We start from the raw sequence: 27,573 nt of genomic DNA on the forward strand, positions 1-27,573 counted from the left end.
GGTGAATTACAGAAAGTGACTCCCAGAGCATCTTGGCTCTATGAACTCTTGAGCTGTCAAGGGACTGAGAGGCTTATGAAGAGGTTCTGTCAGGCAAAACAGTGCTTAGCAAAGACACCAAGGAGGAGGGAAAAGGAGAAAGGGTGGGAGAGAGAGCTGAAACACTAACAAACCATGGTAGGTATTTGTCATCTTTCACGGGGTTGCATTAAAAACATTCTCCACTGACAGGCTTGCATGGGGCCTGATAAAAGCAGAGTAAGGGGATTTTCTGACCCTGCACTAAATTAGAGGTGATACTGCATGCTTTGAGCAAAGCGAACGAGGTTTGATATATTGTCAGCTCTTAAAACCAGAGAGTTGTCTGGTGAGCCTGCATTACATGAATTATTTAATATGAACAAAGGGGATGCTCATAAGGTTTTCTAATAAAACTGGCATTAGCAAGCTGTAGCAAACAGCATGAGTGACCTTGAACTTGCAGACTCCGTAACCAAACGCTGATACTCCCCTTCAGAAAAGCAAGTGTTGACTGCTCATACTTGTGTGCTTCTGACTGAACGTGGTCAGTCCCTCCTCATTAGAAAAGAGAGCATATGTCTTCTAATTTAGGAGTTACTAATTTGTTCCTGTTTTACTGGTTTTCCTAATTGATGTTTCATGAAATAGGAGATGATGGGGGTGGGCCAATCAATCCAGCTTGTCAGTTTTCACATCTGAACTGCAGCTTCTTCTTGTATCCATGTTGTGGATAAGCCACAAGAGGGACCTCCTGGAAGCATTTTGCAACGTGTGAGAGAACAGGGGATAATAGCAGCCCCCAGCTGATGAGTTTCATTTTCTCCCCGAATTGTCCATCTGGGTGGGAGCAAAAAAGATAGGAAAGGAATGACGGCACATCGACCTTCCGTGGCAGACAGTTCCAAGTTCTGGGAGGCTTCCAGCAGTGAATGGTGTGTCGCTAGACAGCAAAGTTTAGAGCTGCTCTTGCCAGAGATCTGTGCTGTGATCACAGCTGGTTTTGGGTCACCGTTGAGATCAAAAACATCTCATCTGCCTAGTGTGGGGCAGAACGAGAGCTTCCTAGCAGGAGTTACCCAGCTGATTAAGGTTGCCTCCCTCATTACTATCACTGAGGACTCTGTGTTTCACTGCAGACTCTTTTAATTGGCACACTAATCTCTTCCTATTCTTTTAAATCTTATTTATTTTTTGGAAGAAATTATTTCAGTCTTTTCTTACCAATTTATCTCTAGCCTCATCTTTATTCATGCCTTTGTAAATCCCTGTGCAGTTTGCAAAGCCCCTCGCGGCAATACTTATTGCCTGTGACTTCATCTGGAGCAGTAACAAACCCCCAAGGGAAAGGCTGTTTAATTGCCTTGTTCTGAGGTGTGCTGCCGTTGTCTCTGGCATGAACAGAGGAGAGGTGACTGCGCTCAGCACTTCCAGAATGTGCAAAGCGGTATTTGAAGAGAATCAATGTCTTTCACAAAACAGGAATCTCCTCGGAGTTCTCTTTGCCTGCTCTCGTTTCCGCATGCTTTACCCGGTCTTCTTTTGCCCTGGGATACGTAGGTTCTAAATTTCCCTGCCGTGAAAAGAGGTCGCCTTTTGGGATAAGGACCCCGGCTTTTCTTTTTGCTCTGAGCTATCCAGCTGCTGAAGGGTTGACACAAGCCATCTCTGGAACTCTGGAACTGCTTAATTCTTGCAAACGTTCCAGGATAGGGAAGCCCCTCTTTCTTTCAGTACGATTGCTTCTGTCTCCATGAGATGTAGGTCCTGCAGTAAAGATCAGGGTCTAAGTGATTTCTGACTGACTTCGAAAGCTTACTCTAAAGAAAAAAGCTCGACAAAGGATGAGGGAAGTCAGAGATGCTGGGAATGAAACTCAGGTGTTTGTTTGGGTTATTTTGGTTTTGTGGTTTTTTGGTGGGGCTTTTTGAGCTTTTTTTTGGGGAGGGGAGTCCCCTGCTTCTTCGCTCTAACCTTTATTTGGCAGCCAGATCATGCCCTCTTCTCAGAGAGAAGCTTGATGGGGGAAGGCAGGGAGAACTGAGAAAAACAACGAAAATGAGAAAAATATGGGGGGTCGTCATAAAAACGGTTTCCTACATTGTCAGGGAGGATTCCCATTCAGGCAATGTCCTTCTATTGATAATGCAATAACTTTGTTCTTTTTTTCCCCTGCCCTGTTTCCCACTTCATAACAGAGATCTATCCGATCTTTTGCTAATGATGACCGCCATGTAATGGTGAAACATTCAACCATTTATCCATCTCCAGAGGAACTTGAAGCTGTCCAAAACATGGTATCAACTGTAGAATGTGCCCTTAAACATGTCTCTGACTGGATGGATGAAAAGAACAAGTCTACCAAATGTGAAGGTGATGTGGATGCAAAGGAGGAAGCTGCAGAAAGCAGTGCCAAGTGAGTGAGGCGAGCCTCATCATGTGTTACTGTACCGCTCTGAATGCGCTCCTTTCCTTCTGAAGAAGAGTCGTAGTGTTACTTGACTCTCTTGCAAATGAATGTTCATAGAAGGAAGGGGATATATTTGGACTTCTTGAGGTGGGAGCACGTAGGGTGAGTGCAGGGAGTAGTAATAAACCAAATGTGGGCAGCAGTTGCTCTCTGGTTCGTTATTTATTTTGCTGTGATGTTGTGAAGTTGCATTTAGCAGAAAAACCTTTCGGCACTACTAAGTGAATGTGTGTCCCACTAACAACAAATGCAAATGCACAGCCATGTGGCTTAGGGGCTCCTTCACTTCAATACACAGAAAAAATATTTTTCTAAACTTCATTGCTTATCTAGCAAACTTAACTTTTCTAAGGATCCATTGCCTTCCATTATTGTTGGGGTTTAATCCCTGCTGGCAGCTCAGCCACTCGCTCACGCCCCTCTGGTGGGCTGGGGGACAGAATCAGAAGAGTAAAAGTGAGAGAACTTGTTGGTCGAGATAAAGAATTTTAGTAGGTAGAGCAGAAGTCCTGTGTGCAAGCAAAGCAACCTGAGGAACTCACTGATCACTTCCCATGGGCAGGCAGCTGTTCAGCCGTCTCCAGGAAAGCTGGGCTCCATCCTGCGCAATGGTGACTTGGGAAGACAAATGCCATAATCTGAATGTCCACCCGTTCCTCCTCCTTCCCCCCAGCTTCTATGGCTGAGCATGATGTCATAAGGTGTGACACTGTATCAGTGCTTCAGTTAATTTTTTCATAGGAGCTACTTGTGTAAAAGGAGTCTGTGCTCTTCATTTTCTGAACAGCGATGTGCTGCTTTAGTACAGTCGTCAGTCCCATCATTTATCTCCTCACTGTGATGATAAAATTATTTTGAATGTGTGAAAATACCATTCTCATTACTTCAAATTGTTTCGTTTCCAGGGATCAAGGCGGTCGGACGTTGTGTGGTGTTATGAGAATTGGCTTGGTTGCAAAGGGCTTGCTGATAAAAGATGATATGGATCTGGAGCTGGTTCTCATGTGCAAAGAAAAACCCACAAAGACCTTGTTATGTGTAGTTAAAGACAATCTCCCAGCTCAAATTCAGGTGAGTTAATTTAGGGTAGTCCTCTAACAATGGCTGATAGCACAGCAAGGTGCATTTGGGTAAAGGCTGGAATTTGTTCCAGGATGAAAGACAGGTTAAAGATAATACACTTTGAATCTAGCACATCTTGAGGGTGTGACGTGTTTAATGTGGTGATATGAAGTAGGTATTCACCAAATTTAACATCTTATTCCTGTTGTCGCCTACTCCCCGTCTGTGATGTCGGTTTTCCTACAATGGCAGCTAACCTTCCTGTCTGGTAACTCACCCAGCTGAGTTTTGCTCTCTAACTAACGTGAGCTAAATTGGAGTCCCAGGAACGTTCCCGACTCAAGCCTGCGACCCGCTCTCTATCGTTGGCCCCTGCCTGAACCCAGAGTTGTGCACCGTGGCTGCCGGGCTTTGCTTGGGCTCTTCCGTGGCAAACGCCTCTGTACTGCTCCAGTGAGAACAAGGCACTTCGGGCGCTCGCTCGTTTTAGCTCACGTTAATCATGAGCTCGTAATTCTTTTTATTTATGGTTATTTAATTCTGATGTTGGCATCCAGTAGGCAGCACTTACGGCTAATATCAGTCTCTTCTTAAAGCAGCTGGCAAGAATTTTTTTTTGACAGCGTCTGAAGTCTGAATAATCAGGCCGGCTTCCCAACTGACGTAAGCTGTTGCTGAGAAACTGTGCCCTGACATGTGCTGCTCCAAGCACCTCTCTCTCCAAACCGTGTCCAGACTTGATCTGCTTTTTCTCCTGATGCGCTTTTCTGCCTTATGTTTATTTCCACGTAGACAGAGTGTGTGTTACCGTTCTTGACAGCTGTTTGTTCTCACTGTTCATTTATTCACATAAAGGGCTTGTTTTAATGAGAGAATGTTCTGCCTGCAGGTTTGTCGCTATCCATGGCTGAAAACGCTCAGGTCTACTGAGTAGTAAAGAGTAAATTTTACTTGTTTGTAGTGAGGTGTGAGATGAGAAGGGTTGAAAGTGGTAAGTTAGCATACACTTCAAAAAAAGTGAGAACGGCAGGACAGACATAAAAGATGCGAAGACCACAGTGAATTCAAGGACAAGTAGGTAAGGTGCTACAAGGAAGCGTTGTGAGGAAAGGGATGACAGAAAAGATGAGGCAAGAGGAATCTGACTCGTGAAACAAGCTGCAGCTGTCAGGGACACAAAAGACAACGAGAGGTTCTGCAGACACATCAGTATGGGAGGCAAAAGGAAGGTGTAGGCCCATTAGTGGACAAAAAGAGCAGATGAGGTGCAGAGATGTTAACAGCTTCTGCTTTGCCTCTTTGAAGGCCAGGAGTGAGCAGATGCTTCAGCGTTTTCATCCCAACAATAAAGGAGCTGGAGGAGTGCAGATTGCAATAGGAAATGTATGTTAGATACGGTGTAGCCATATGGTCTTGCTGAAGTGAACTCACAAAGACAAGGAAGAGCTTTAGGACTCGGAACCATCTGTGATTTTCTTTGCACTGTGGGAGGTTGAGAGAGGTCCCAGGGGACTACTGAAAGGCCTGCAGATAACTCTGATACAATGCACATTAATGAAACAAATTATAAGGCAGTTGTAGTATTATCTACAAAATAAATCTAAACGGGAAATAAAAAGTTTATTGAAAACAATTTAAAAACCACTCGGTTTATTGCTGTGCTTGTCAAGGGAGGAAGGTCATCTTTTCCAGGCATTGTCAGGGACCTCTCCTGGGGCTGGTATTAGTGAATGAAGTGGGGGACAGTGTTGTCTTGCATCCTATTTCAAGTGCTAGGTGGAAAAGGGAGAGAGAGAGATAGACAAGTTGGCAAAAATCAGACAAGTGAGAAAAACAAATAATTAAAATTATCAGGCCTGGAAAAAGCCAAGAAAGGAAGTGCAAGTTTGAAGACATTACTAGTTATTTATAAGGGAACAGTGATTCAGTATCTGACAGGACTACTAGAGGTAGGATGAGAATTCATTCGAACTGTAGCAAGGAGAGGTTGTGTTTCAAAATGGGTCGTCTAAATTACATGCGCAGCTGAGAATCAGCATAGGCTGTGTGGAGAGGTGGCGAAGACTCTGTTGGCTCGGGCATCTGAAGAATCCCTCAGGGTTGGTAGGAGGTGCCTGAGGTGCACACTGTAAGTGACCATGTAGTGGAACTACTTAGTGTTCTCATGAAACTTGCTGCAGAGCTTTTCTGAAGCATGTTACTGGGGTTTCTGTGTTTCTAATGAGGAAGGCAAGGCCTTATTTGTTATTGCCATGTCTTGTCAGCTTCTCGGTAGTTAAAAGGCACATGCACAACCAGAGATTCTGCAGTTTTTCACGTGATTGGGAGACCTGAAATCTTTCTTGGTGACTTTCAGAAACTTACAGAAGAGAAGTATCTCGTGGAGGAGCATGTAAATGAGGCAGCTATTATTATTCGTAACACAAAGGAGCCCAAGCTAACTTTGAAGGTGATACTTACGTCCCCTCTCATTCGAGATGAAGCAGAGAAGAAGGAAGGAGGTACACCGAGCGTTTTAACTTGTTTTTAAGACTGTTCTCTCTAAATGCCCTGACTGTGCAGCACAGGGTTAATTGGGAAGTAGGTTTTTAATTGTGCATCTTATACTAACTAGATTGGCTATTGCCACCGTAGTTTACATTATTTGTGTCTTTAAAAAAGACAGCAGTCACTTAATTTTCATGTAAATATAGTTTTCATTTCCAAGCAATATTCCCACAGTGTTGACTTTGACATACAATTAGATCTTAGTGCTCCTGTCTTTTGGACTTGCTGGTTAATTGTTGAGCACCCCAGCGCTGCACAGTCTTGTTTTCAAATCAAGTCAGTCAAGTGGGATTGGTTCTTAGTATCTTGAAAAACTCGTAAAATTGTTTCTCTTTTTACATGAAAAAAAAATCTCTTCTGCAAAGCTCGCAAGTACGTTGTCCTGGCCCTCAATTTTTATTAATTGATGATATGTGTACATTTGTAGCTTTAAGAATTTCCTAACTGGGATACAATTGAAGTTACAGCCTTTTGCTTCTGAATTGAACATTGTAGCTCATGTCTTTAGAGCAAAATAGATCTAGAAAACTGTAACGTAGTTTCTTTCTGTTCCTTCTCCCTAACTGCCTGATGTCCAGCATAGTTCCATGCCCCTCGAAAGGAATGTTGACTGGTAGTATCGATGAGGTTGGAAACAAATCGAGAGAAAGAGAAGAGCAAATGTAGCCATACTTTGTTCTATTTTTAAAATCTTGTCAGTAATTTCTGCTTCCGCTTCCCAAACCTATCCCTAGAAACTTTGCCACTGGATGATGTCAGACCTTTGACCAACTGGCCACTCTCTGTCATGACACCTGAGGCAGCTGGGCCCGTGTGGGCTAGGGAACTCCCTGGCGCTCTCTTCCCATTTCTAAGACTTGCCACCAGTCCTTTGCTTCCTCCCTTCTCCCACTGAAACGCCGATACCCTGAGAAATGTTGGTCAGTTGCTCTTGGCTGCCCTTGGAGGCAGTGGCGGGAAGGATCCCTTTGCCGATGAAATGGAACACTTTGGCAGCAGTTGGGTGCAGAAAAATCTTACAAAACAGATGAATGGCAAAGATTCCCTGGTGATTGCAATGGCTCTTTGTTTTGCAAGGCCATTAAAAATAAACCGCGTATTACTGTAGTGGTTCTTCAGCTTCCCGTAAGATGCCGAGCTCAGTGCTGTCGGTGTTGCAGCTGCTCCGTGTTCGTGAGAAAGAGCACACAGTGCAGAGCAAACCTTAGTGGTAAAGGGTTTGTAAGACTCTCACGAGGGGATACAGTTTTGCACAAGGGCTCCCGTCCAAGTATTTTTTGAAAAAAATGGTGCCGTTGTGGCAGTGAACTCCAAGGACTCCCGAGTCAATCTCAATCCTGAATGAGGATTTGAATTTTTTGCTTTCTTACATTTTAAATATAAGTGTTCTATTTTGTTTTCAAGTATCTTAAAAATATTTTTCAAAATTCTGTGCTAATTTTTTAAAAGCTGAGAATGGTTTTAGTACCTCTCTTACAGGGGTGTTACACTCCCAATTCTGTACAACTGATAAGGGCAGTTGGTAGGGTAATGGATCTTGTTTTAATCCCCGGGTACTGATCCGTCACAAGTGAACAGAGACATTTGTGATGCTCCTTTTCAAAGGTAGGTGAAACATTATGCAGGTGTCACTAAGTAAACTGAAAGGGGGGGATAATTTCTTCAGATTTCCAGCCCCATTTAGGTCACTTTCACTTACAGTCAGACCAGAAACGTTTCAAATCTCATATCAAGGGAAAAGACTCGGAGAAACTGTTGTCTGGTCTTAATCTGCAAAGGAAGCACTGCCATAGTTTTTCAGTACCCCTGAATAACACCATCCAAACGTAAATATACTTTCTGTGCAGTTTTAAAAACTGCTGGGAGTTGATTCCATACCTCCTTTTGAATGAAGGAGCTCAAAACGCTTGTCAACTTGCCTTTCATCTCACGTGTAAGATAGGCCACTGGGTTCCGGGCGCTGCCACCGGCCCCCCGAGCCGCTCGCGGGGAGCAGAGGCTGCGCAAAACTGACCAAGGTTTCCGCGTTCGGTGTGATTAGCACTAATCTGTCCTCTAACCAAACCGGCAAGGTTAGGCGCAACGGACCTCGTTATCAGTGCTCCCATTTGTTCTGTAGGAATGCTGTGTGTGCCTTCATGCCCTGATGTCAGAATGTATCTAAAAACATTCCTGGATTTCTCTTCAGTCCCCACCTCTTTGGAAAAGTGTTCATGTTTAAGATGTGGTGTTTGTCCTATTTGTTTTTGCTGCTTGGTAGCAAAAATAAATAGTGGACCAGTGTGTGTGTGTGCATTTCAGTGTTTCTCACAACTGGCTATCCATAAAGCTCTGCTTTCTCATGTTGACTTGAGAAGTCAAGCACCTAAAATTTCTGCATTTTGCACCAGTTTAAATTTTAAACTTCTGAAGAAACTGAATTTTTAGTCATAGCATCAAATATAAATTTGGCTTTCCAGACCAGAACCTTGTAGCTTGCAAATCGGTTGTTGTTACTGAGTGTACAGTAACAACAAACTTATGTAATAAGAAGCAAGTTCGTTTACCAGAGCGGGGCTGAAATCCCCCGGCTCCTTGAGCAGCTGCTGCCTTTGCTGGGCAGACGTGGCCGGCGATGCTCCAAAGGTGCCAAGTGCCTTTGAAGGAGCAACGAGCCCCTGACCTTGCCTCTGCAGAGAAGACAACGCTCTCGTGTGGCTGCTGCAAATGAATGAAGGTGGCAGCCACAGTCTGAAGAGAACACATAAAGCGAGGGGGGAGAGAGTTTCTGAAGGGCTCGTTCTGTGTTGCATAGCGTAAGCTCATGTCAGGGCTTTGATATTAACCGTTTACCGAACTCCTCTTATCCTTGCCCTTGTTAAAAGCACAACAAAAAGGAAAGCTTTGCAATCACATTTGAAAATTTGGATTTGGTCTCACTTTCCTGACTGGCAGAGCATGAAGAAACATGCCATTCTCCTGAAGGTGTCGAAAGGGAGCCTGCCGCAAGCCGCTCGCCCTCTTCACTGCCTGTTCTCTTCATCTTTCTGTTTAATAGAATCTTGCACCCAAAAGTTGGCTGACTGCAACATCCAGCAAAGGTGCTTGGGACAATTGGCAAAATTCTCCACAATACTTGTGATTTAGACCTTTGGAAATCGTCTTAATCCCACAGGAAAAAGTATGATTCTAACTTGCTGAAACAAAATATTTTGAGATTTCTCATTCACCTGAGTGACAGGTGACATATGTTTTGTTCACATTCTGTAGTTAAAAAAAATAAAAAATTATTTTGTCAAGGGCTGCAATGCACTTAAGCAAAGCCTGGCACAATGTCAAGTAAAAGTCCCTAAGCATTTGAAGATCCAGTACATTCCAAAAAAGTAGTGATTTTGCAGTCACCTTTGCCATTTCTAACGTTTTAAAATAAGATTCTGATCATTCATTGACAGTAGTTGTTTTATACAATACATGAGCTTTAAGCAGATGTTTATATTGTCCGCAATGAAGTTTTCTTACAGAACTACGCAGAGGTTTTGTGGCACACAATTACTAAATGTCCCTTACTCCTGAAAGCAATGAAACTGCAAAGGAAACTTGGTAGCAAATCTTGTGCTCCAAAGTGACCTGTGCTCATAGAAAGCCGGAGCTTTCCGACTTTGCAGCTTATATTTGGAAAACAGACCCAAGGACTGGGGAATCCCAACACTGTAATGCTGCTGCTGAGGGCAATAAGAAACAATGCAAATATCTGCTGCCGAGTTCATTGGGGTTAGAAAATACGCTTATAGCACTTGAGTCTTCTGCAGCCACAACCTGCCAGACAGGACACCTGGTTCTGTTCAGTTTTACACTAGATTTTTTTTTTTTTGCCTTTGGGCTCTTTTATCGATCAAAACACAACATGCTTTTACCAGCGGAAACGTCCCAGGGAATGGCACAGGAGGTGAAGGAATTTGAGCAGCAGAGACGCAATCACACGTGTGAGAAGCACTGTCCAAAGTAACCCGTGAAACTGTATTTTGAGGTGCTACTAATAAATAGTTTGACAGACCAACAGTACCTTCTTCTCTTGACTTGTCCCGGTATTTTAAATGTCCTGCAGGATTTTGCTTATCTAGCATCGTCCTCAATTTGGAAGGGACACCGTACTTCATTTAGAGCTGTGTAGGTGTCTCAAGACTGGAGAACTGACTGTTATGAGAAGACCAGATTTCCAAATTATTTATTTTGAAATAAAGAGTAATTGTATATTCATAGGAAAATAACATGTTCAAGATTTTAGTTGAGCAGTGGATTCATTTAGTTCTGCTACTACATTCTTCTCATGTCAGCTAGAAACTAAAATCTTTTAACCTGATTTCAGAGATATGCAAACTCTGTCATTTATACAGAGTTTCCAGAGAATGCAGGTGCTACTAACTCTCCAGGATATAAACAATAACAATTAAATTTAGGGAATAAAGGACTGAAGCATGACGTCCCTCAGTATAAATCTGATGTAACTGCTAAAAGCAATTTGTTGCATGCCCGATTAAAAATAAAAAGAAGAGGGAAGGAAAAAAAAAAGTGTAAAACTGCACAGAAGATACCAGTGTCTTGTCTTTGAATTTCCCCTGTTGATTTCAGTTGCTGTTGGGAAGAGATCGTTCTTAAATAAGGGGACTATCTCTCCAATATGTTAATAATCTGGAAGTTGCCAGTAGTGTTCATGCAATATTATTTCAAATATATTCCATGTTCTTTGAAATTCTTAACAATTGCCTGGACATAACTTCACTTTCTACCTATTATAATTTTTTTCATACCCCTCCAAGAATATCTGCTTCTTGTCAAAAGAAATTTGTCTCTTTGAAATTCTGTGCCACCTTTGTGGAGTAAAAGCTACAAAGAAGCGAAAGAAGGGGGAAATAAAAGCCCCCAAAAAACCCAAACCACAACAACAACAAAAGTGCTATATAGCTATTTTCTGCCCTGAAATGTGTTCTACATTTTTAATAAGATCCCAGATTGTCTGTAGCAGTGGCCATCTTTATTATTACTATTATTTTACAAGGAGTGAATGCCTTTGCTTCTGTTGCACACGTGCACATTTACTACCTTTAATGGCTTGTTGAAATTAAATAACACGGTGCACTTAAATTCTGGGAGTCTTATTATCTCATTGAGATGCTGCCGCTCTTTTTGTATTGTGACAGAAACCCCTTGGTCAAATTGTATCTGTCTCTTTTTATCCCATTTTTACCAGTAGATAATGTTGCGATGAAAGATCCTCCGGACTTATTGGACAGGCAGAAATGCCTGGAGGCCTTGGCGTCTCTGCGGCACGCCAAATGGTTTCAGGTTGGCTATTTGTTCTTACCTTGTTGTTATTGTAGCCTTACGAGGTTTAATTTGAGACAGTTCTAATTTTAATGCCTCTTTAATTTCTGACTAGTCCCTGTTAGAGCAAAGGTCTAGAATTCCGCATTCAGCGCTGTACTGTGCGAGGGCAGACGTGGCAGGTAGACAGCCAACTGGTCTAGAGTTGTCATGAGGCTACAAAAGCAATCTTGACGTTTTGCTTCCTTTTTCATATGAATTGTTTTACTTTTATACAACTGCTTTATTTTGCATGAAGCTGATTAAGTATTAAGTATTAATAAATAATTTAAAAAAGATTTATCCCAGGACTGTCCATTTAAAAAGAAAAGCAAAATTGAAGGCCAGGTTTTCGCAGGTGTATTGGAATCATTTTGTTTGTTTTAGGCCAGGGCAAATGGACTAAAATCATGTGTAATTGTCCTTCGTATTCTGCGGGATTTGTGCAACAGAGTCCCCACATGGGCACCACTGAAAGGATGGGTAAGTACACCAAGAGCTGAAGGCCACAGGGTCAGGTCTCAGATCTCCTGAGTCATAGCAGTGTCTGCACTGGAGAAAAGAGCACGTTGTGTGAAACTCCTTCTCAACCCCATTCCTCTTACTCCCCACTAACCGCGACCTGTGTAGAAAAGCACTTGTAGGACAGAAAGAGGACATGAGTATTTGTTCAGGCTGAAAGGTCTACAGATACTATGGGGAGAGATGTAAAGCTGAGGGCCTTGCACATCCTCAAGGATTTGCAAGAGTCCTACTCTTGTCTCCACGTTTAGCTTTCGGAAAACATCCCGCCACCGTGCCAGTGCTGCTCCTGCCAGAGGGTGCCGTTCAGCGGGTTTGGGGGGTGCCAAATGCTCGGCATAGCCAGAGAGGAACCAGAGGAACACTTTGTAGGCCAGCGGAGGCAGTGTTTCCTCTCATGTAGAACTGGTAACCCTTTGAGAGGAGGAAAATATTCATGTGGCTTGGCTTTAGAAGGCTCCTCCTTTCAGACTTGCTGGGTGGTAATGGAGAGCAGTTGGATTCCTCACAAGGTGACTCGGAGCAGGGAACAAATGCGTGTGCCATGAGCTGCCCTCTGGGGTGGCTGTCTGTCAGTCAGACCTCAGTGGGTTGGAAGGGCAGTGAGCTGAAGGGACTGTACTTCCCCACTCCCCCTCTGGGTTTAGGTGCAGGTGCAGTTGCCATTGTGTCCATACTAACCAGCATTTAATGTCTTCTAGCCGCTCGAGCTTATATGTGAAAAATCTATAGGTACGTGTAATAGACCTTTGGGCGCTGGGGAAGCGTTGCGACGAGTGATGGAGTGTTTGGCATCCGGAATTCTGCTTCCCGGTAAGGGGCCAAATAACTTCAGGAACACAAAAGGTTCATCAGACAGCCTTCACGTTCTGCTGTTGCTTGGATGAAAAGTGCCTGCCCTGAACTGCTAACGTGCAGGGGAGCTAAATGAATGGTTTTGTGGCTTTTATTTAAAAATAACAATAATAATAATAAATTGCATGGTTGTAACTGTTTGAGTGACAACTTCCAGTGCAGTAGAAGTTAATGGGGAATTATAGGTTTGTTTATAAATTAACGCCTATCTCATTAAGGGGTTGCAAACAAATAAAAAGACGTGTGCAGCGTTTCCCCTGATAAGTTCTGTGGCCGCTGCTGCAAGGGAGTGCCATCCTGGGGGCAGCTTGTTTGGTGTGATGTTTGCATCCCTTACTGGAAAAGGTGCAATTCCCACCCTGCTGAAGAGAAATATCCATCAGTCCCCATTTTCATATTGCTTCTCGTGTGCTCTCAGTAACCTGCTTTGCCTCTTTCCTTCCTAGGAGGCCCTGGCCTGCATGATCCCTGTGAGCGGGAGCCAACAGATGCGTTGTCTTACATGACAGTTCAGCAAAAAGAAGCCATTACACACAGCGCTCAGGTAGAGAACTCGTACATCGGAGGAGTTAGATACTGTAACAGCAAAGACACCAGCTCGTTAATGCAATTTATTCTCTGCCAGGATAGCTTATTTTAATGGCAGTCCTGACAGGTCTCCTGTTGCGCTACCCTGGAAAGATTAACTGGTAGTTCATGAGCGCAAGAGTTAAATGTGTATAAATCTAATCCTTACCAAAGGCAGTCGGATGTGGGTGCACCACCTGCATCGCACCTCAGGTGCTTACGGCACAGAGCCCTCAAGCAGGCTCCCGCTCAGTGTGCCCTGCACTTTGTGCTGCCAGCAGTAATGAGTTCTTAATCTTTAGACTTTACACTTTCTATAGCTATCACAGAAGGTAGCTCTAAAAGCTGCCTTTTCATAGGAGAAGTGCTTTTCTCTCTGCAAACCTAGTTAGAAGCTTAGACAACTGAAGTAAAGTAGTGCTGTGATGTAACTTACGTTTCTGCTGTCACCTTGTAGCATGCCCTCAGATTATCAGCCTTTGGTCAGATCTATAAGGTTTTGGAAATGGATCCCCTCCCATCAAATAAGTCATTTCAGAAATATTCCTGGTCAGTAACTGACAAAGAAGGTAGGTATTGTTTGCTCCAAAAATCACTTAACTGGGCAGTAAACTAGGGATTAATTTAGAATGGGTGCAATTCCCGAGTTATATACTGATAACGCAAGGTAAAGGCTTTTCTGTGTGTTAAATGCATGGGGTTTTTTAAAAAAAACACACTCTATTTCTATGTTAGAGGAAAATCTGGAGGTTCTGTTCTCTAGAAGTACCAACAGAGGAGCAGCAAGTACAGCTAGAATGTAGCTGATGATTTTCTTAAAGCACAAAGCCCCTTGGGGTCTGAAGGCTAAGAGCAGTGCTCATGATTCTTATGCTGAGGAAGGAGAGACAGCAGACTGGTCAGAAACCATGTAATGAGTGTCCATAATAAGAATTCCTCAAGAATTCTTCCTAGAAAACGTTACAAAAACCAAATTCCCATGTATATTTTTTGTAAAAAAGAATACAGTTGGAGTTCTTGCCTTCTTAGAGCAGCTGCAAAGAACACCACTGCAGGGTTACATTACTTGTGTGACCCGATATTGGGAACAGCCACCCGCCTGGCGCGGTACAGGCAGTGAGCACGGGGTGAATGCTGCCTTATGCACTCAGTTACGTGTTGCTGTGAGGGACCTGTCACTGATGGCCGAGTTCTTTTCATTATGACCATGCAAGGAACAGTATGGGACTAATCAGACTTCTGCTGTGGAATTTTGTTTTTCTAATAGCATATCCATATTACAAGGAAATTTATACCCTAGGTACAGGCTCATCTGCTCTTAAGAGACCGTTTGAAGATAGTGTCGGCGATGATAAAGATCCAAATAAAAAGATGAAGCGTAATCTGAGGAAAAGTAAGTGCAACACTGCTCCTTCTGTTTTCAAAGATCTGTTGTACAGTGGGAGCTGGTTTAAAAGCTTTTCTGTGTTGGCATGCAAAAAAGTCTTTGGAACAAAAAACGTCTCTATCACCCCATATTCAGAATGTTGGACACATCTCTTATTGTGCATCTGAATTTCCCCTGATGGGTTTTACTAACCGAACAATTTGCATTTATAAATGGGATGCCCCATCAAGTTACAGTAAAATTTAAGTTGGCCAGGCAGCTGAGGTATCTTATTGACAGTGTCCCTGTACTGTGCAGGGTTTTTTGTTTTGTTATTTTTTTCCAAAATACTGCCGCAACTTTGCTGTGTGAAGATTTGCTGGTTTGCATTCTTCCGTTTCTTGAGCTCGTTGCTGGTCTCTCAAGACTTGCCACAAGAAGAACGAAATGCTTAATCTACAAAACACTGATGTTGCTTATATGCACAGACTAGAAGTCTCTCGGCATTGCTGGAATCCAGTCAGTTCTGGGGGCTATTTTCATTGTGCTCCTTTGGTGCCAGTTCTGGATCTAGTTCCTCACTGCCTATAAAACTTGTTACTCCTTTTATAGCAGCCAGGAAGAGCATAGCTAGCTGCCAAAGAACTGTGATAACGAAATGCGTAATTATAGTTGTTACCCAAAAGTAGAATTGCTTATTAAAGACTTAGCAGCGTTACGGCTATCCTCAACCTTTGAGAGACTGAGTGGTTGTTTTGCTTCTTTATACAGACAGAAAGCACTGAAATGCAAACTGTTTCATTTTTCTGTTCATCTTGTTCATTTTCCCTTTTTTTTTTTTCTTTCTTTTTTCTCCCCCTCCTCCCCCACTCCCTTTCTTCTCTCTTGTACTAGTACTAGATAGTAAAGCAATAGATCTCATGAATGCTCTGATGAGGCTGAACCAAATCAGGCCAGGGCTTCAGTATAAGCTGCTGTCACAGTCTGGTCCAGTGCACGCCCCAGTCTTCACAATGTCTGTAGATGTTGACGGTACGACGTACGAAGCATCAGGACCTTCTAAGAAAACAGCCAAGCTCCATGTGGCAGTGAAGGTAAGTGAGGCAGCCTGAAGTAACCTGATAACCTCAGGTCTTGGAATGTAAGAGTATGAAATATGGTTAGAACTAGCAATACGCACCTCAAAATGAAAAAAGTGTCAATGAAGCTGAGCTCCTGCAGATGTGAGAACATCACTGGTTTTATTGTAGAGGAGGGGACAAAGACTTTTCCAGGGCTCTGCAGACCAGCTCACATGACAATGGATTGAATGTGGTGTGCGTGTTCCAGACTGGAGGGGTTCAGTGTTGTCAGTTCCACTCCTTCCACCTACTGGTTTGAAAACAGCACATTGGTGGCTCCCTCTTTTTCCCCTTCTTCCTCTGTGTCCGTTTCTGGGTTGTGAGTTCCTGGAAACACGGAGCTGTTTCCTTTCTTCAGTGTCTGAAGGATACATTTGTGCACTGGGATCAACAATGTACATTAAAGATTTGCTTCCAGTCAATTTTTCAGTAAGGGACTGGTATAATTCAGGTACTGGTCAACCTGCTGTTGCATTTTGTAGGTATGTGCTCAGCGTGACAGAGCTGAGGTGTGTAATGCAGTGATGGACTGGAACACCCAGCAGATGAACAGCATTGTTGCATTGCTGGAGGACAGCTCAGGCTGCTAAAGCAGACCGAGCCTGCTGGGTTTCTGGGAAGAAATGAAAGTTTCCTACAGACAATTCATGTGAAAGAGAACCTCTTTTAATAGAACTGCACTTATGATAGGAACAAGCCCATCTGTCATCCTATGCTTAGTTTTGTTTTGAACACGAATTTCCTTTTTAGAAGCTTCATCTGGCAACTTTCTGCTTTGATTTTAGTTTTGAAAATCCCATTGTCCCATGTGCTTTCAAGATCAAAGTGTCCAGAAGTATCTGAGGGAATGTATTGTTCCTCCAGGAAAAGTAGCTCTTTGCATGTGTGTCCTTCCAGACCTTCTGCCTCATTCTTTTATTTTGCCTCCCTCCCTGCAGTCGTTTAAAAAAAAAAAAAAAAGGAACCATAATATAAAACTTCAAACTTGCCCTGAAAAGCAGTGACTTCTCTGCCCTTGAACCTCCCTGCGTCAGCCAGATCTGTGCTGGTGCCTGCCCAGCTCTGTTTTCTCTAAATTTACACATACACAGATCTGGGCTACGCTTCAAAACAGCCACGATTCAAGCCAAGAGGAAATGGGTGGTGTAGCAGAAACTAGCTTTTTTCTTTCTTTCTTTTTTTCCCCAGCAGATCTGGGCCCTGCTTTGCCAGATTTATAAGAGGGAATGATGTGACCAGTTCAGTTTCTAGATCTGGCCTTTTTAAAATTTAGAAGCTCTGAAAACGCAGCCAAATGTCTCACAGTGGTGTGAGAGCTGAGCTTGGATTTAGCCGTGCAGTTCTCAGTTCAGTGTTGGAACACAGTGATTTTTGCAAACTTTGGGTTTGGGACTAAATTTTCAGCAGAGCTTCAGGTTCTTTTCCGATCCCTTTGGGCTGTGTCCGGTACCTCTGTACGATTAGGTTAGGTGGCTGCTTAACGGAGGGGCTGGCCTTGCTAGTGGAGGGTGTTTTTGAAGGAGCTGATGAGTAAGTCCCTTAACTGGTAAATCTCTTTTGCTGTACAGCTGCTGACTGTCAGCAGCGTGGAGGAAGCTGGGAGGCTGTGGCGTGGCGGTTCACTAAGAGGGTCCCTTACTGCAGGCAGAGTTTTTCAGTCTGCTGGCTGGGCAGGCCTTCGCCTCACCTCTCGGTTCAGGAGCCGGCTCCCCACACACCTGCTTTTGGAAAGACGCACGCAGAGGAGGCGATGCCTGTCCTCCAGCTTCAGAGGCACGTTTTGTGTACTCCTCGGGTACCTATGGCTGTCTCCTGTGGTTTCTTAGGGACCGCCAGAAGCACCATCTCATAGAAGTACAATGTTTTAATTTTCCTAAGACTGTTGGTCCTGTTTGCCCTACGGTCAATCTCTTGATCTGTACACAGAGCGAGGGAGAAATGGTGTGTAAGCCAATCTCCTCGTCACACTTACCATGCAGTGTCACGCAGTGGATGCACTTCTGAATTTTAATCTACTATTTTACAAGGAATTCTCAAGATGATGAATGATGCTCATGAGTAATCACTGTCTTTGAGACTAAAATTCTGTTTGTGTTGATTCCACTTTTGGAAACCTGGAGCTGTTTTCCCCATTGCTATTGTTTTTCTCCATTTCAACACAGGAGAAAATGTATTTCTAAGCAGTCTGCCTTTAATAAGCGTGAGGTGGGCATTCTTCTGTGTTGTGATGAGCTTGGTTTTGTTTCTGCATTGCTGCCTATTCTACAGCTCACTCCCTGTGGCTTTGTTGTAGGTTTTACAAGCGATGGGATATCCAACTGGTTTTGACGCAGATGTGGAATGTGTGAGTTCCGATGAAAAATCAGATACTGAAGGTAAAAACGAAACAACATCTTCAATCTCAAGCAATAATACTGGAAATTCCACAGCCGACACCTCCGCTACCCTAGAGGTGAGTATTGCATTATGGACAAGTGATGGAGAGGTGTGGGTTTAGGGTTTTGTTTTTCAGGTATTTTTCTCTCTTCTCTCAGAAGATGATGGTGGTTTAGGGTGGTGGATCTGGAATTAAGAGAAGGTTTCCAGTCCCAGATCTGCCACAGGCTTTGCGTCACTGTGGACAAACAACTGATCTTTGTGCCTCCTGTCCTCAGGTGTAAGGGGAGCGCTCTGGTCCTTGTGCGATGATAAACTCTGAGACAGGTGTTACCTCTTCTCAGGTGTTGTCTCCTCCCAGGACGGGGATAGCTCCATCCCGTTTGGTGCCTCTGGGCTCTAGTAATGCAAATGTCATGTTTTCTGTTTCATAAATAGTGGGTTTGTCAAAAAGGTCTATGTACATAAACAGCATTTAAGCTGATACATGTGAAGACCAATGAAAATATATACAAATTCATTAGGAAACGCTAAGAAATGTAAAATCTAACGCCTCCATGCCTATTGAACGGACTGGGAAACGCTGCACTGCAAATGCTTTGGTTTCAATGTAGTACCCTTAGACACTTGGAGCTGCAGTCAGGTGCTACAAGGACCACGCTGTGCTTGTTTTCTCCCCGAAGTTGTGGGAAATAAGAGTGTTCCTCGAAGGACAAAATTCTAGCAATTTGAGTGTCCCCAGGAATCAAGCTGTGATGGATCTGTAGTACATTAATTGGGTATTTTTTTAAAAGTGTTCCTAGTATTTGTTTCTCTTCACCACTGAGAAACCAGGAAACTTGTGCTTAGATGTCATCACCTTCACCCTTCTCTTCCTGATTTCCTCATCCCATGTTCGTAATTCCCATCAGGGATTTTAGAGGCATCCTGTGCAAAGGCTGAGTAACAGGTTTAATTTGTGTATTTGTTTGCCTGATAGCTCTGCAGCAAGCTCTCCGGGGGCTATACTGGTAAATCAGTGTAGATCCCTGCTTTCTTTTTCCTTATAATGCTTTTTCCCAGGACTATAGAGGGCTCGTGCTGTAAATATAAGTAACTGTTCTGTTCTTGGAATACTTGTTAAGGTGTTAAAATACAGTGTTGGGTTTCCATGTTTACACTTTGGACACATTTTACATTCCAAGGGCAGGTCCTGGTATTAGGACTCCTCATCTTTATGCAAAATAAGAAGTTGCTTTCAAAAACATATTTTGATCCCTTTTTCATCCTTTCCTTCATTAGTGAGTAGTCACTTGGATGTGTAGTTGAGCGCATTCCAGCGCAGACTAATATGCTGATGTGTTGAGATCTCAGCTCTACCTTCCTTGCCTCCCAAGCAATGACAGGTATTTCTGCTGGAACACGTGACCTGGGACAGGAGAGTTCGTCAGTCTGAGCTCAGTAGTGCCAGGACGTAATTAGATCGGGCAGCAGAGATGTGTGCGGGGTTGGGAGGGCTAATCTCTCCTTTCAGTGACAAAGCCTTCCATTTCCAGGAACTTGACACCACGGCCTCCGCTTCAGCTTTGGATACTCTCAGCGTTGCAATTCCGAGTGCAGCTGGTGCACCGTTGTGTTTGGGTAGACACCAAGCCAGGCCGTGAGGCCAGTAGCTCTCGGCAACAGAAACACAGAGAGCGTGACTTGTTTTGCCGTATTCTTTGTCCCCCTGCGGCTCTTTGAGGAAGGGCCCTCCCACGTGCTGTTGGGGGGCAGCGCGTTACGCAGGAGCCGAGGCAGCGTTACCTTGCACACGGTCTGTTTCTGGGAAGTGTCTGTGGTGGGAAGGAGCCATCGCAGAGGCTTGGAGCAGTGACAGTGCTGGCATGCCCTGAGCGGCTGGCCCCGGGGCACACTGTGCCGCAGCGTGTAGAGGTTTGTCTTTTGCAGAGGTAAGGGCTAAAACGACGCTGTACATGTCTCTCTAGGTAAGAACTCAGGGTCCTATACTCACAGCAAGTGGCAAAAACCCAGTGATGGAGCTCAATGAGAAAAGAAGAGGTCTGAAGTATGAGCTCATCTCGGAGACAGGTGGAAGCCATGACAAGCGCTTTGTGATGGAGGTGAGTTACTGAGTTGGTAGGTGGCTTTAGTAACAGTGCTTCAGTCTTTGGAGGTACTTGATGCTACGGGTCAGATTTTTTTGTATTTTGCTTCTTGCAGTGCGCATCTGTGGTGGTGGTGTTTTCAGGTTTTTCTATCTCCTGTTGCTGCTGTGCTCATTAGACTGGGGAAAGGAGTATCTTTGTGCTTTAGGAAAATACAATGAGAATTAAAACTGAATTCTGACAACCCCAGTTACACCATGTCTTGGCATGAGGAGGAGGAGGGAAATAGAAGATCCACAGCTTGACAAAAATACCTGATCTGCAAATTTTGCAAACATGGTGGTAACCCCATGCCAGTGACCTGAATCTCCTATTGCCAGTGTGCCAGGGGTATTTGGAATGACTGTATCGGGGTAAATTTGTTTGATTTCTTCGTCTTCTTGTGCTGTCTCTGAAGTAGCACTGGGATTAAAGTGGTATGAGGTAGCACCCCAGTTAAGCAGTGTATGTACGGTGTAGGCAGAGATGTATAAGTGTATAAGGCACTGAAAAAGATGGGAGGAGCCTCGCAAGGATTTTTAAAACGCCATTTCCTAGTGGTATCTTTCATGTGTTGGGAAGCCAAGTGCACTGGCTAAATTCCGTATCAAATAGATACACCGGTCCTCTTTGAATTGCACTTGTAGTTTCCAGATTCCCAGTATCTGTGCTATAAGGGTTCACAGGATCACTTGGGTATTCTTTATCAGCTTGATCATCTAGAAGCAGCAACAATTTGTCACATAAAACACTGAGGGGTGTTGTTTTGGTTTTTTTACTACTGAAGTTTTTCATGGATGGCACATCGTGATGAGTGGGTGCAGCACCGTATTCCCAAGGGTCAATACTAGGCATAAACTCTTGTCTCAATTTTCAGGTAGAAGTAGACGGGCAGAAGTTCAGAGGGGCAGGCCCAAATAAGAAAGTAGCAAAAGCAAGTGCTGCACTAGCAGCACTTGAAAAATTGTTTTCTGGGCCTAATGCAGCAAACAACAAGAAAAAGAAGATTCTTCCTCAGGTAAGAATTGTTACTTGCTTTTTGGACCACTCTGTTATCACAGCTCTGGGCTGGTTTGCGATATAGGAATTTCTACAAGGTAGCAAGTGATTTCAGTCTCCTGGTTTATGCACACCTGTAAGGTTTCTATTATTATTCTATAATAGTTATTGTAGCATAACAGTATAATCCGAGAGTTGGGACCATATTGTAGGAAATACAGTAGAAGAGGTAAGCGCAAAGAGAATTCTGATTTTTCTTTTTTTGTTCAGGTGTTCTTTTTCCAGTAGGTCAATGACAACATTAATTGCCAAACTAGTCTTTGAAATACCTGGGTTTGCATGATTTTATTATTCTCAGAGCATCTAACAGAGCAGATGTGATTTTGGTAACAACGGGTAAAGGAAGGTGGCATTCGGGTAGAGTTAGGTTAGAGCAGTCCAGTGGTTAGTTGCTGTTGCTGTAAAGTTCTGGCCCTGCTGAAGTCCTGTGGGTTCAGAACAGCAGGACAGAAGCCAAGACAATAATGTAGATCGAGGAGAGAAAGCCTGCAAGGAGGTCGGAAGGACAGCAGCGAGGCAGAGGAGAGAAAGGGTCAGAAGCCACCGATGTTTTTTCAGGCCCACACGACCAAAACCACGGTACCTCGCACAGCCAACCGCCAGGTGTGAGCGACGCGAGTGCGCTGGATCGGTGTGCCCTGCCGCGCTCTGCAGCCGGTGAGCTGGCCAGGGACTCGCTTCTTTCTGTCCATCAGAGTCTCTAGGGCAGGACATCTCCAGTCTGTACGGCACCTTCAGAAAGACTGGTGCCCTGAGATTTTGAAAAGGCAGCAGGAGGTTAATGCAGATGGCCTTGTATTTCCAGCAGCACTTTCACTTTCTGAACTGCTCTTTTTTATTCTTCTGGGCAGACTAAAGGGGTTGTCAATACAGCGGTTTCAGCAGCAGTCCAGGCTGTTCGAGGCAGAGGACGCGGTGCTTTAGCACGAGGGGCATTTGTTGGGGCAGCTGCTGCTACTGGATACATAACACCAGGTAAGGCGCAACACCAACAGCTCGTAGGTTGATGTTTGTCTGCTGGGGTGTTCTCCTCTGTGTGTGTCAGTCACTTATGCAGCCAATTTCTTCAGCTTTAATCATGTGAGATGAAGCAGAAGGGAGAATTCATGGGGCTTTAAATAAATCAAAGAGCTGAAAAACTGGCAGTACCTGTCCGTTAAAAGTACACGATGTGAAGCTCGGCATGCACAGAGCACACAGCGATGGGGATAATGGCTTTCCTGGCTCTGTTATTTTATGTCTTCACAGCTCTTTGCAATGGCACAATTCCCAAAACACTTCCGAGCTAAGAAGCTCCTGGGTCATGTGCCCTTTAAGATTAGGAGTGGCTTTCCCAAGAAACCCATGTGGAGATGACTTTGGCAGTCTCGGGAGTCACTGTGCTCCCAGAACCTTTGTGCATGAATTGCGTGTGTGAGCATGGCATCTATTAGTAGCTTCTAAAAACAGACAAAAGTTTCTGTTCGTACATTGGCCGATGGTAACTCATCATCGCCGTTGCGCTATTCTGATGAGCAGAAACATCTTCTGAAATCCCAGGATCTTCTGTTTCCCATTTATCCTCGGTGCTTGCAGTGCAGAGCAGGTGGATCCTGGTCAGGATCTCTCATGGCCGATTCCGTGGGGCAGCCTGGCCTGTGCCAGAATCAGACGTGGTTCAGCTGAAAGAGCTGGTACAAAACAGTGTAAGGGGTTTTTTTTTTGTGGTGGTGTTTTGTTTTTAACATGACAGGCATACAGAGTGTAAGGTGTTAAAACATCAACACAAGAACATTTTAACAAAATGTTCGCTTTCTCTTTCCCCTTTTCAAAGGCATTGTTCTTTTTGACTCTTACAGCATGTCTGAGCTTGCAGCTGACATGCAAAGGGAATCTTGGTATTGTTTTTACTTGGAATAAGAATCACAGATTTGTAAGAACAAGATGCTGGAGTTTCCTGAGTCAAAGCAAATCAAATTGCTTCCAGAAACTAAAATTTATATTCCTCCTGCTCAGGTTTTCAGATTACAGCACAAGCTCTAATTATACCCTTCAGCAGTTCACACGTGCTAATGGCGTAGCCCTGGTGTTGGGTAGACTTCTTCCTGGCACAGTCGGCAGCATGTCATCTTCATTGTTCCTGTACGTTTGTGTAATTAGAAGTAGTAAAAACCAGTAATTCATTTTTAATGTCTGTTAACATTGTTTTTGGAACTGTCTTTCTGCCCAAGGAGTCATTTATGAGACACTTTAACCTGCCAGGGGCATGCTTCTTGCCAGCATGGAATTACTCCAGAAATAAATTTAATTTCCCAGTTGCTGTAGTTGTTAAGCTTTTATTGGCCTCGACCTTCACAGATAATTTCTCTCCATCCCCTGTTCTTCTCAGAATCTCTTGCTTTTTGTGATGGACTCAAGTAATCCCACCAACAAAAAAACCCAACCTGTAAAGCTTTCACATACTACTGAGACTGGTCTTACTACTGTTGCTTCTTGTCTCCAGAGTCATGCTTAGCTCTTTGGAAGACAGACAGAGTTCTCTGTTTGCCTCTAGGTGTTCAGGTGTCCTCTGTGAAACCTCCTTTGGTTTGTTAGAAATGGCAGAGGAAGCAGAATTCACAGGAGCTTTATTGATGTGACACAGGATCTGCCACAGGCGTCTAGTGTTCCCCTCTTTATGATGGGAAATGACTGTTCCCTGCATTAGACTGTATTTGTATTTTAGGAGGAACATAAGCAAATATGGGATGTCTGGATCGTGCTGGCTCCATTCTCTGACAGTGCAGACTTGCAGCCTTCAGCTGAAAAAAAATTCTAAGGAAACGAAATACAGAAATATAGGCTTAAGAAAGTCACGGGGCAGTTTGTTCTTCAAGCCACCTTGTAGGAGGATTTTCATGTTTTCAGCAACTTTTATATGTATTAGCATGAGTGTGTTTTTATTTTGGTCCTGTTGGTCCTGCCTCATGTACCTGAAAGGGCCCTTCCCTGTGAGTTGGGGTGCAGACACCAATTGTCTTCAGGCCCTGGAGGAAATGAAACCTACCCCTTCTCTGTTTCTGTTGCAGGCTACGGAGCACCGTATGGCTACAGTACAGCTGCACCAGCTTACGGTATGTACAGCCCAATAATTAACACATTAGAAATGATACAGAAACTGTTGGGGCAGTCCAAATGTGGCAGTCCAAGGAGAAATTCAAAGAGATTAAAGCTCTTAAACCATGACAACAACAACAACACTTTTATGCCATAACCTTGTGGTTCTTTTTTGGTTGGAGTAGCTTTTTTGCCTATGCTTTGCCTGATTTGTGGAAGGACTGCTTGTTCTAATTGCCTGTTCCCTTTCATACTGAAACCGAATTGAAGTAGTTCTCTTACTGTTTACAGCCAATCTGTGCTCCATTCAAAGACTACCGAAGGGCCTATTTCAGCATCTCTGACCCATATTTATCTAAACAGCATTACAGTAACACTGGCAAAATGTTTGTCCCCAAGTGTAAGCGGCTTGTGGACAAAGCTCCCTTAATGCTGTCAGCTCTATGAAGTCCCTGTGCATATGCGCCCCCCCCGCCCCCCGCAGGCTCAAAGGCTGCTGCTCGGGAGGAGCAGAACGGTTTTGTGTAGCTTCCACCTTTAGCCATCACACCACAAGGAGTCTAGGCCACGGGCATTTGCCACGATGCTTTTGACTAAGAACTGCAGTGACAGTAGGCTGGCACAGCGCTGGTTTTGTGAAGATTGTAAAATAAACTAATCATCAGAGAGTCACGATGGAAGGGTTTTTCTTAACTCAGCTTCTCCCTACCCACTGGCTTTTTTTACGCTAGACTAACAATGCACACCTCTAACTGGCCCTTTTGGTTACTTTGAATGAGGTTTATGTGGCAATGGGAGCAAAGCAGTTTGGAGTCGGTGATATGTCCTGGCACACAAAGCACAAGCCCACCAGAACCAGTCCCACTGGCCTCTCCTGGACTGGGACGGGCTGCAAGCCGGCCACTCACACGAGGAGTACGTTTCCCGGCCTGCAGTTTGACATACGGGAAACTAAGCCTGCAATTTCTAGCTTTTCTAGCTTTTATAGCATTTTTAATACTTGGTCCTCTCAAATTTGTGTAGCTTGGGCAATACCAACTCCCCAGACAGCATTATTAGCAGCAGCAGAATTCTGCTGCTTTATTGAAAATGTTCCCTTTGCCTGGCTAAGACCAGCTGGTCCTGGTCACATTCCTGCAGAGGAAAGGGGAAGGAGAACAGGCCCGTGGGCTGCGCCCACTGTGTGGAATCTTCCCTTCCACGTGGCAGCAAACCTCTCTCGATGGAGAACTCCCATGGTCCTGCCTGGCCGGGCGCTCCGAGACGGAAAGGCAGTGGGCGGCAGCGCTGTGCCCCTGCCTTGCCCCGGGGGCTGTCCTGCACGCTGCGTTACATAAGGAACAGCTACATATTTTCTCAAGGCAAAATGAAAGGAAATTTACTTTAGGTCTTACTTTATGGTACGGATGTTTTTTAAAGAAAATCTTCTTTCCAAGCAATAGTCGCGAACCATTACCTAAGATGAGAGGTATCTGTGTGTGTGTGTTTTTAAAAGCAGTGCCACACAGTGACATAGGAGGAATCCTTTCTCTGCTCAGAAGAAGACTACAATTGTGACCAACCTGCCTTGCAGCTTTTCTCACTTTTTTCATTCATTGCCTCTGTTTGGTGTTTGTTCTAATGATGCCTATTTGGGAGCTGGATTTTAATCACTCAGCTGTGTATCTGTGACATATCACTGACTTCAAAGCATTGTGGATTGAATGCCCCCATTTTTCACATAAAGAGTTTCTGTTTTTAATGTCTTATGATTGTGATGCGAAGTACTGGGATAATGCTTTTTGGCTGTAAGGTAAACATGTCTCTTTGCCTTTGTAAGCTGTTGCATGTTGGGAAACTTCACTTTGATCATCTGGTGCTCTGGAATACCTGCTGTTGCTGCTTTGTGATTTCTAAATGGATACATAGGTTAAATACTAGAATTTAAACAGGCAAGATTAAAAAAAACAAACAAACATTTAATTGTGCAGAAGTTTGTGAGGCCACAAGAACTTTATAATAATCACAAAATCAGGCAGATATTAATCTTTCCAGATTTGGCACTTCAATACAGGAGAGGAAATACAGAATAATGGAGCAGGTGCAGAATTTACTGTAGGTGCTTGATTTTTGGCTGACCTACCCGGATGCTTAACAAAACTGCTGAACAGTTTCCCTGCAAGTTCTCTTTTATGCACAGCAGTGCCTGTCTACAATATCCGCAATTGCAATTAACTCAGAGCAGGATAGCAGTAGAGATTAATTATTGTAAAGATTACGGAAGTAGAGCTCCAAGTCCAAACAGACACTCTGCTTTCGAGAATATTGCTCACTTTAATTTTGCCAAACACCAGGACAAACCTAAAGGCAAAGTTGAAGCTTTGTGTGACGTAGTGCCGAGTGTTGAAGTGTTACTGTTGTGGGGACTCTGCACCCGCAAATCACATGGACTGACTGATCTGGAAGAGGTTAATGAGAACACTACTGTAAGCTCTTATCTGACTTTCTTGGATCACTGAACTTATTTGGAGTCCTCTCCCTTTCTTCTCTCTGTAGGTTTACCCAAGAGAATGGTTCTGTTACCAGTTATGAAATTCCCAACTTATCCTGTTCCCCACTACTCATTCTTTTAGCAAATGGCAGAAGCTAATTCCCATTGATTGAACACCACAGTACAGTACAGAATGTTAGAAGAAAAAAAGCCTTTTTATCCTGTTTTCTTTGAACACATACTTGAGCAAAGTCATTTGTAAAGAAACATCTTTTTCCTACTTTTTGATTTTAACAAAATGCAAATTTAGTTCTCTAAAACTTGAAAAACTGTTCTGTGAAATGTTACCTCATTTTCAAATAACTTATACCAGCCTTCTGTTATAGGGAAGAACTAGAAGCTTAAATCTTACGTTTTAAATGAAGTATCCGATTATGTAAAATTAAATTTGTGAAGGATGTATAGAATATAAAACACTGATCACAAATAAACTGTTTTGTTGTAACACAAGAGTACTGCCTGTTTCCTAATGCAGTCACACAGATCCAGTTAACAACCTTTACTCGTTGTAGGGTTATTAATGCAGGGCATAGTTCTTT

At 43.7% G+C, this 27,573-nt stretch overlaps 1 protein-coding gene across 2 annotated transcripts; it reads left to right on the plus strand.

Annotated features, from left to right (window-relative positions):
- Positions 1–27,573, plus strand: STRBP (spermatid perinuclear RNA binding protein). 2 transcript variants are annotated; one of them, XM_009866940.1, is made up of 17 exons: positions 1–177; positions 2,217–2,434; positions 3,394–3,559; positions 5,907–6,051; positions 11,328–11,419; positions 11,825–11,920; positions 12,661–12,772; positions 13,261–13,358; positions 13,839–13,950; positions 14,682–14,774; positions 15,642–15,841; positions 18,162–18,320; positions 20,212–20,346; positions 21,248–21,388; positions 22,281–22,404; positions 24,477–24,521; positions 27,040–27,484. In XM_009866940.1, exons 1-17 carry the CDS (start codon positions 175–177, stop codon positions 27,114–27,116), a joined length of 2,016 nt encoding a protein of 671 aa, XP_009865242.1. In that variant the 5' UTR covers positions 1–174; the 3' UTR covers positions 27,117–27,484. The 2 variants fall into 2 exon arrangements, with proteins under 2 accessions (XP_009865242.1, XP_009865241.1); XM_009866939.1 differs by having other exon boundaries at positions 2–177; positions 11,325–11,419; positions 27,040–27,573.

This window comes from Apaloderma vittatum, unplaced genomic scaffold (assembly GCF_000703405.1).
Source record: "Apaloderma vittatum isolate BGI_N311 unplaced genomic scaffold, ASM70340v1 scaffold41523, whole genome shotgun sequence".
Lineage (NCBI taxonomy): Eukaryota > Metazoa > Chordata > Aves > Trogoniformes > Trogonidae > Apaloderma > Apaloderma vittatum.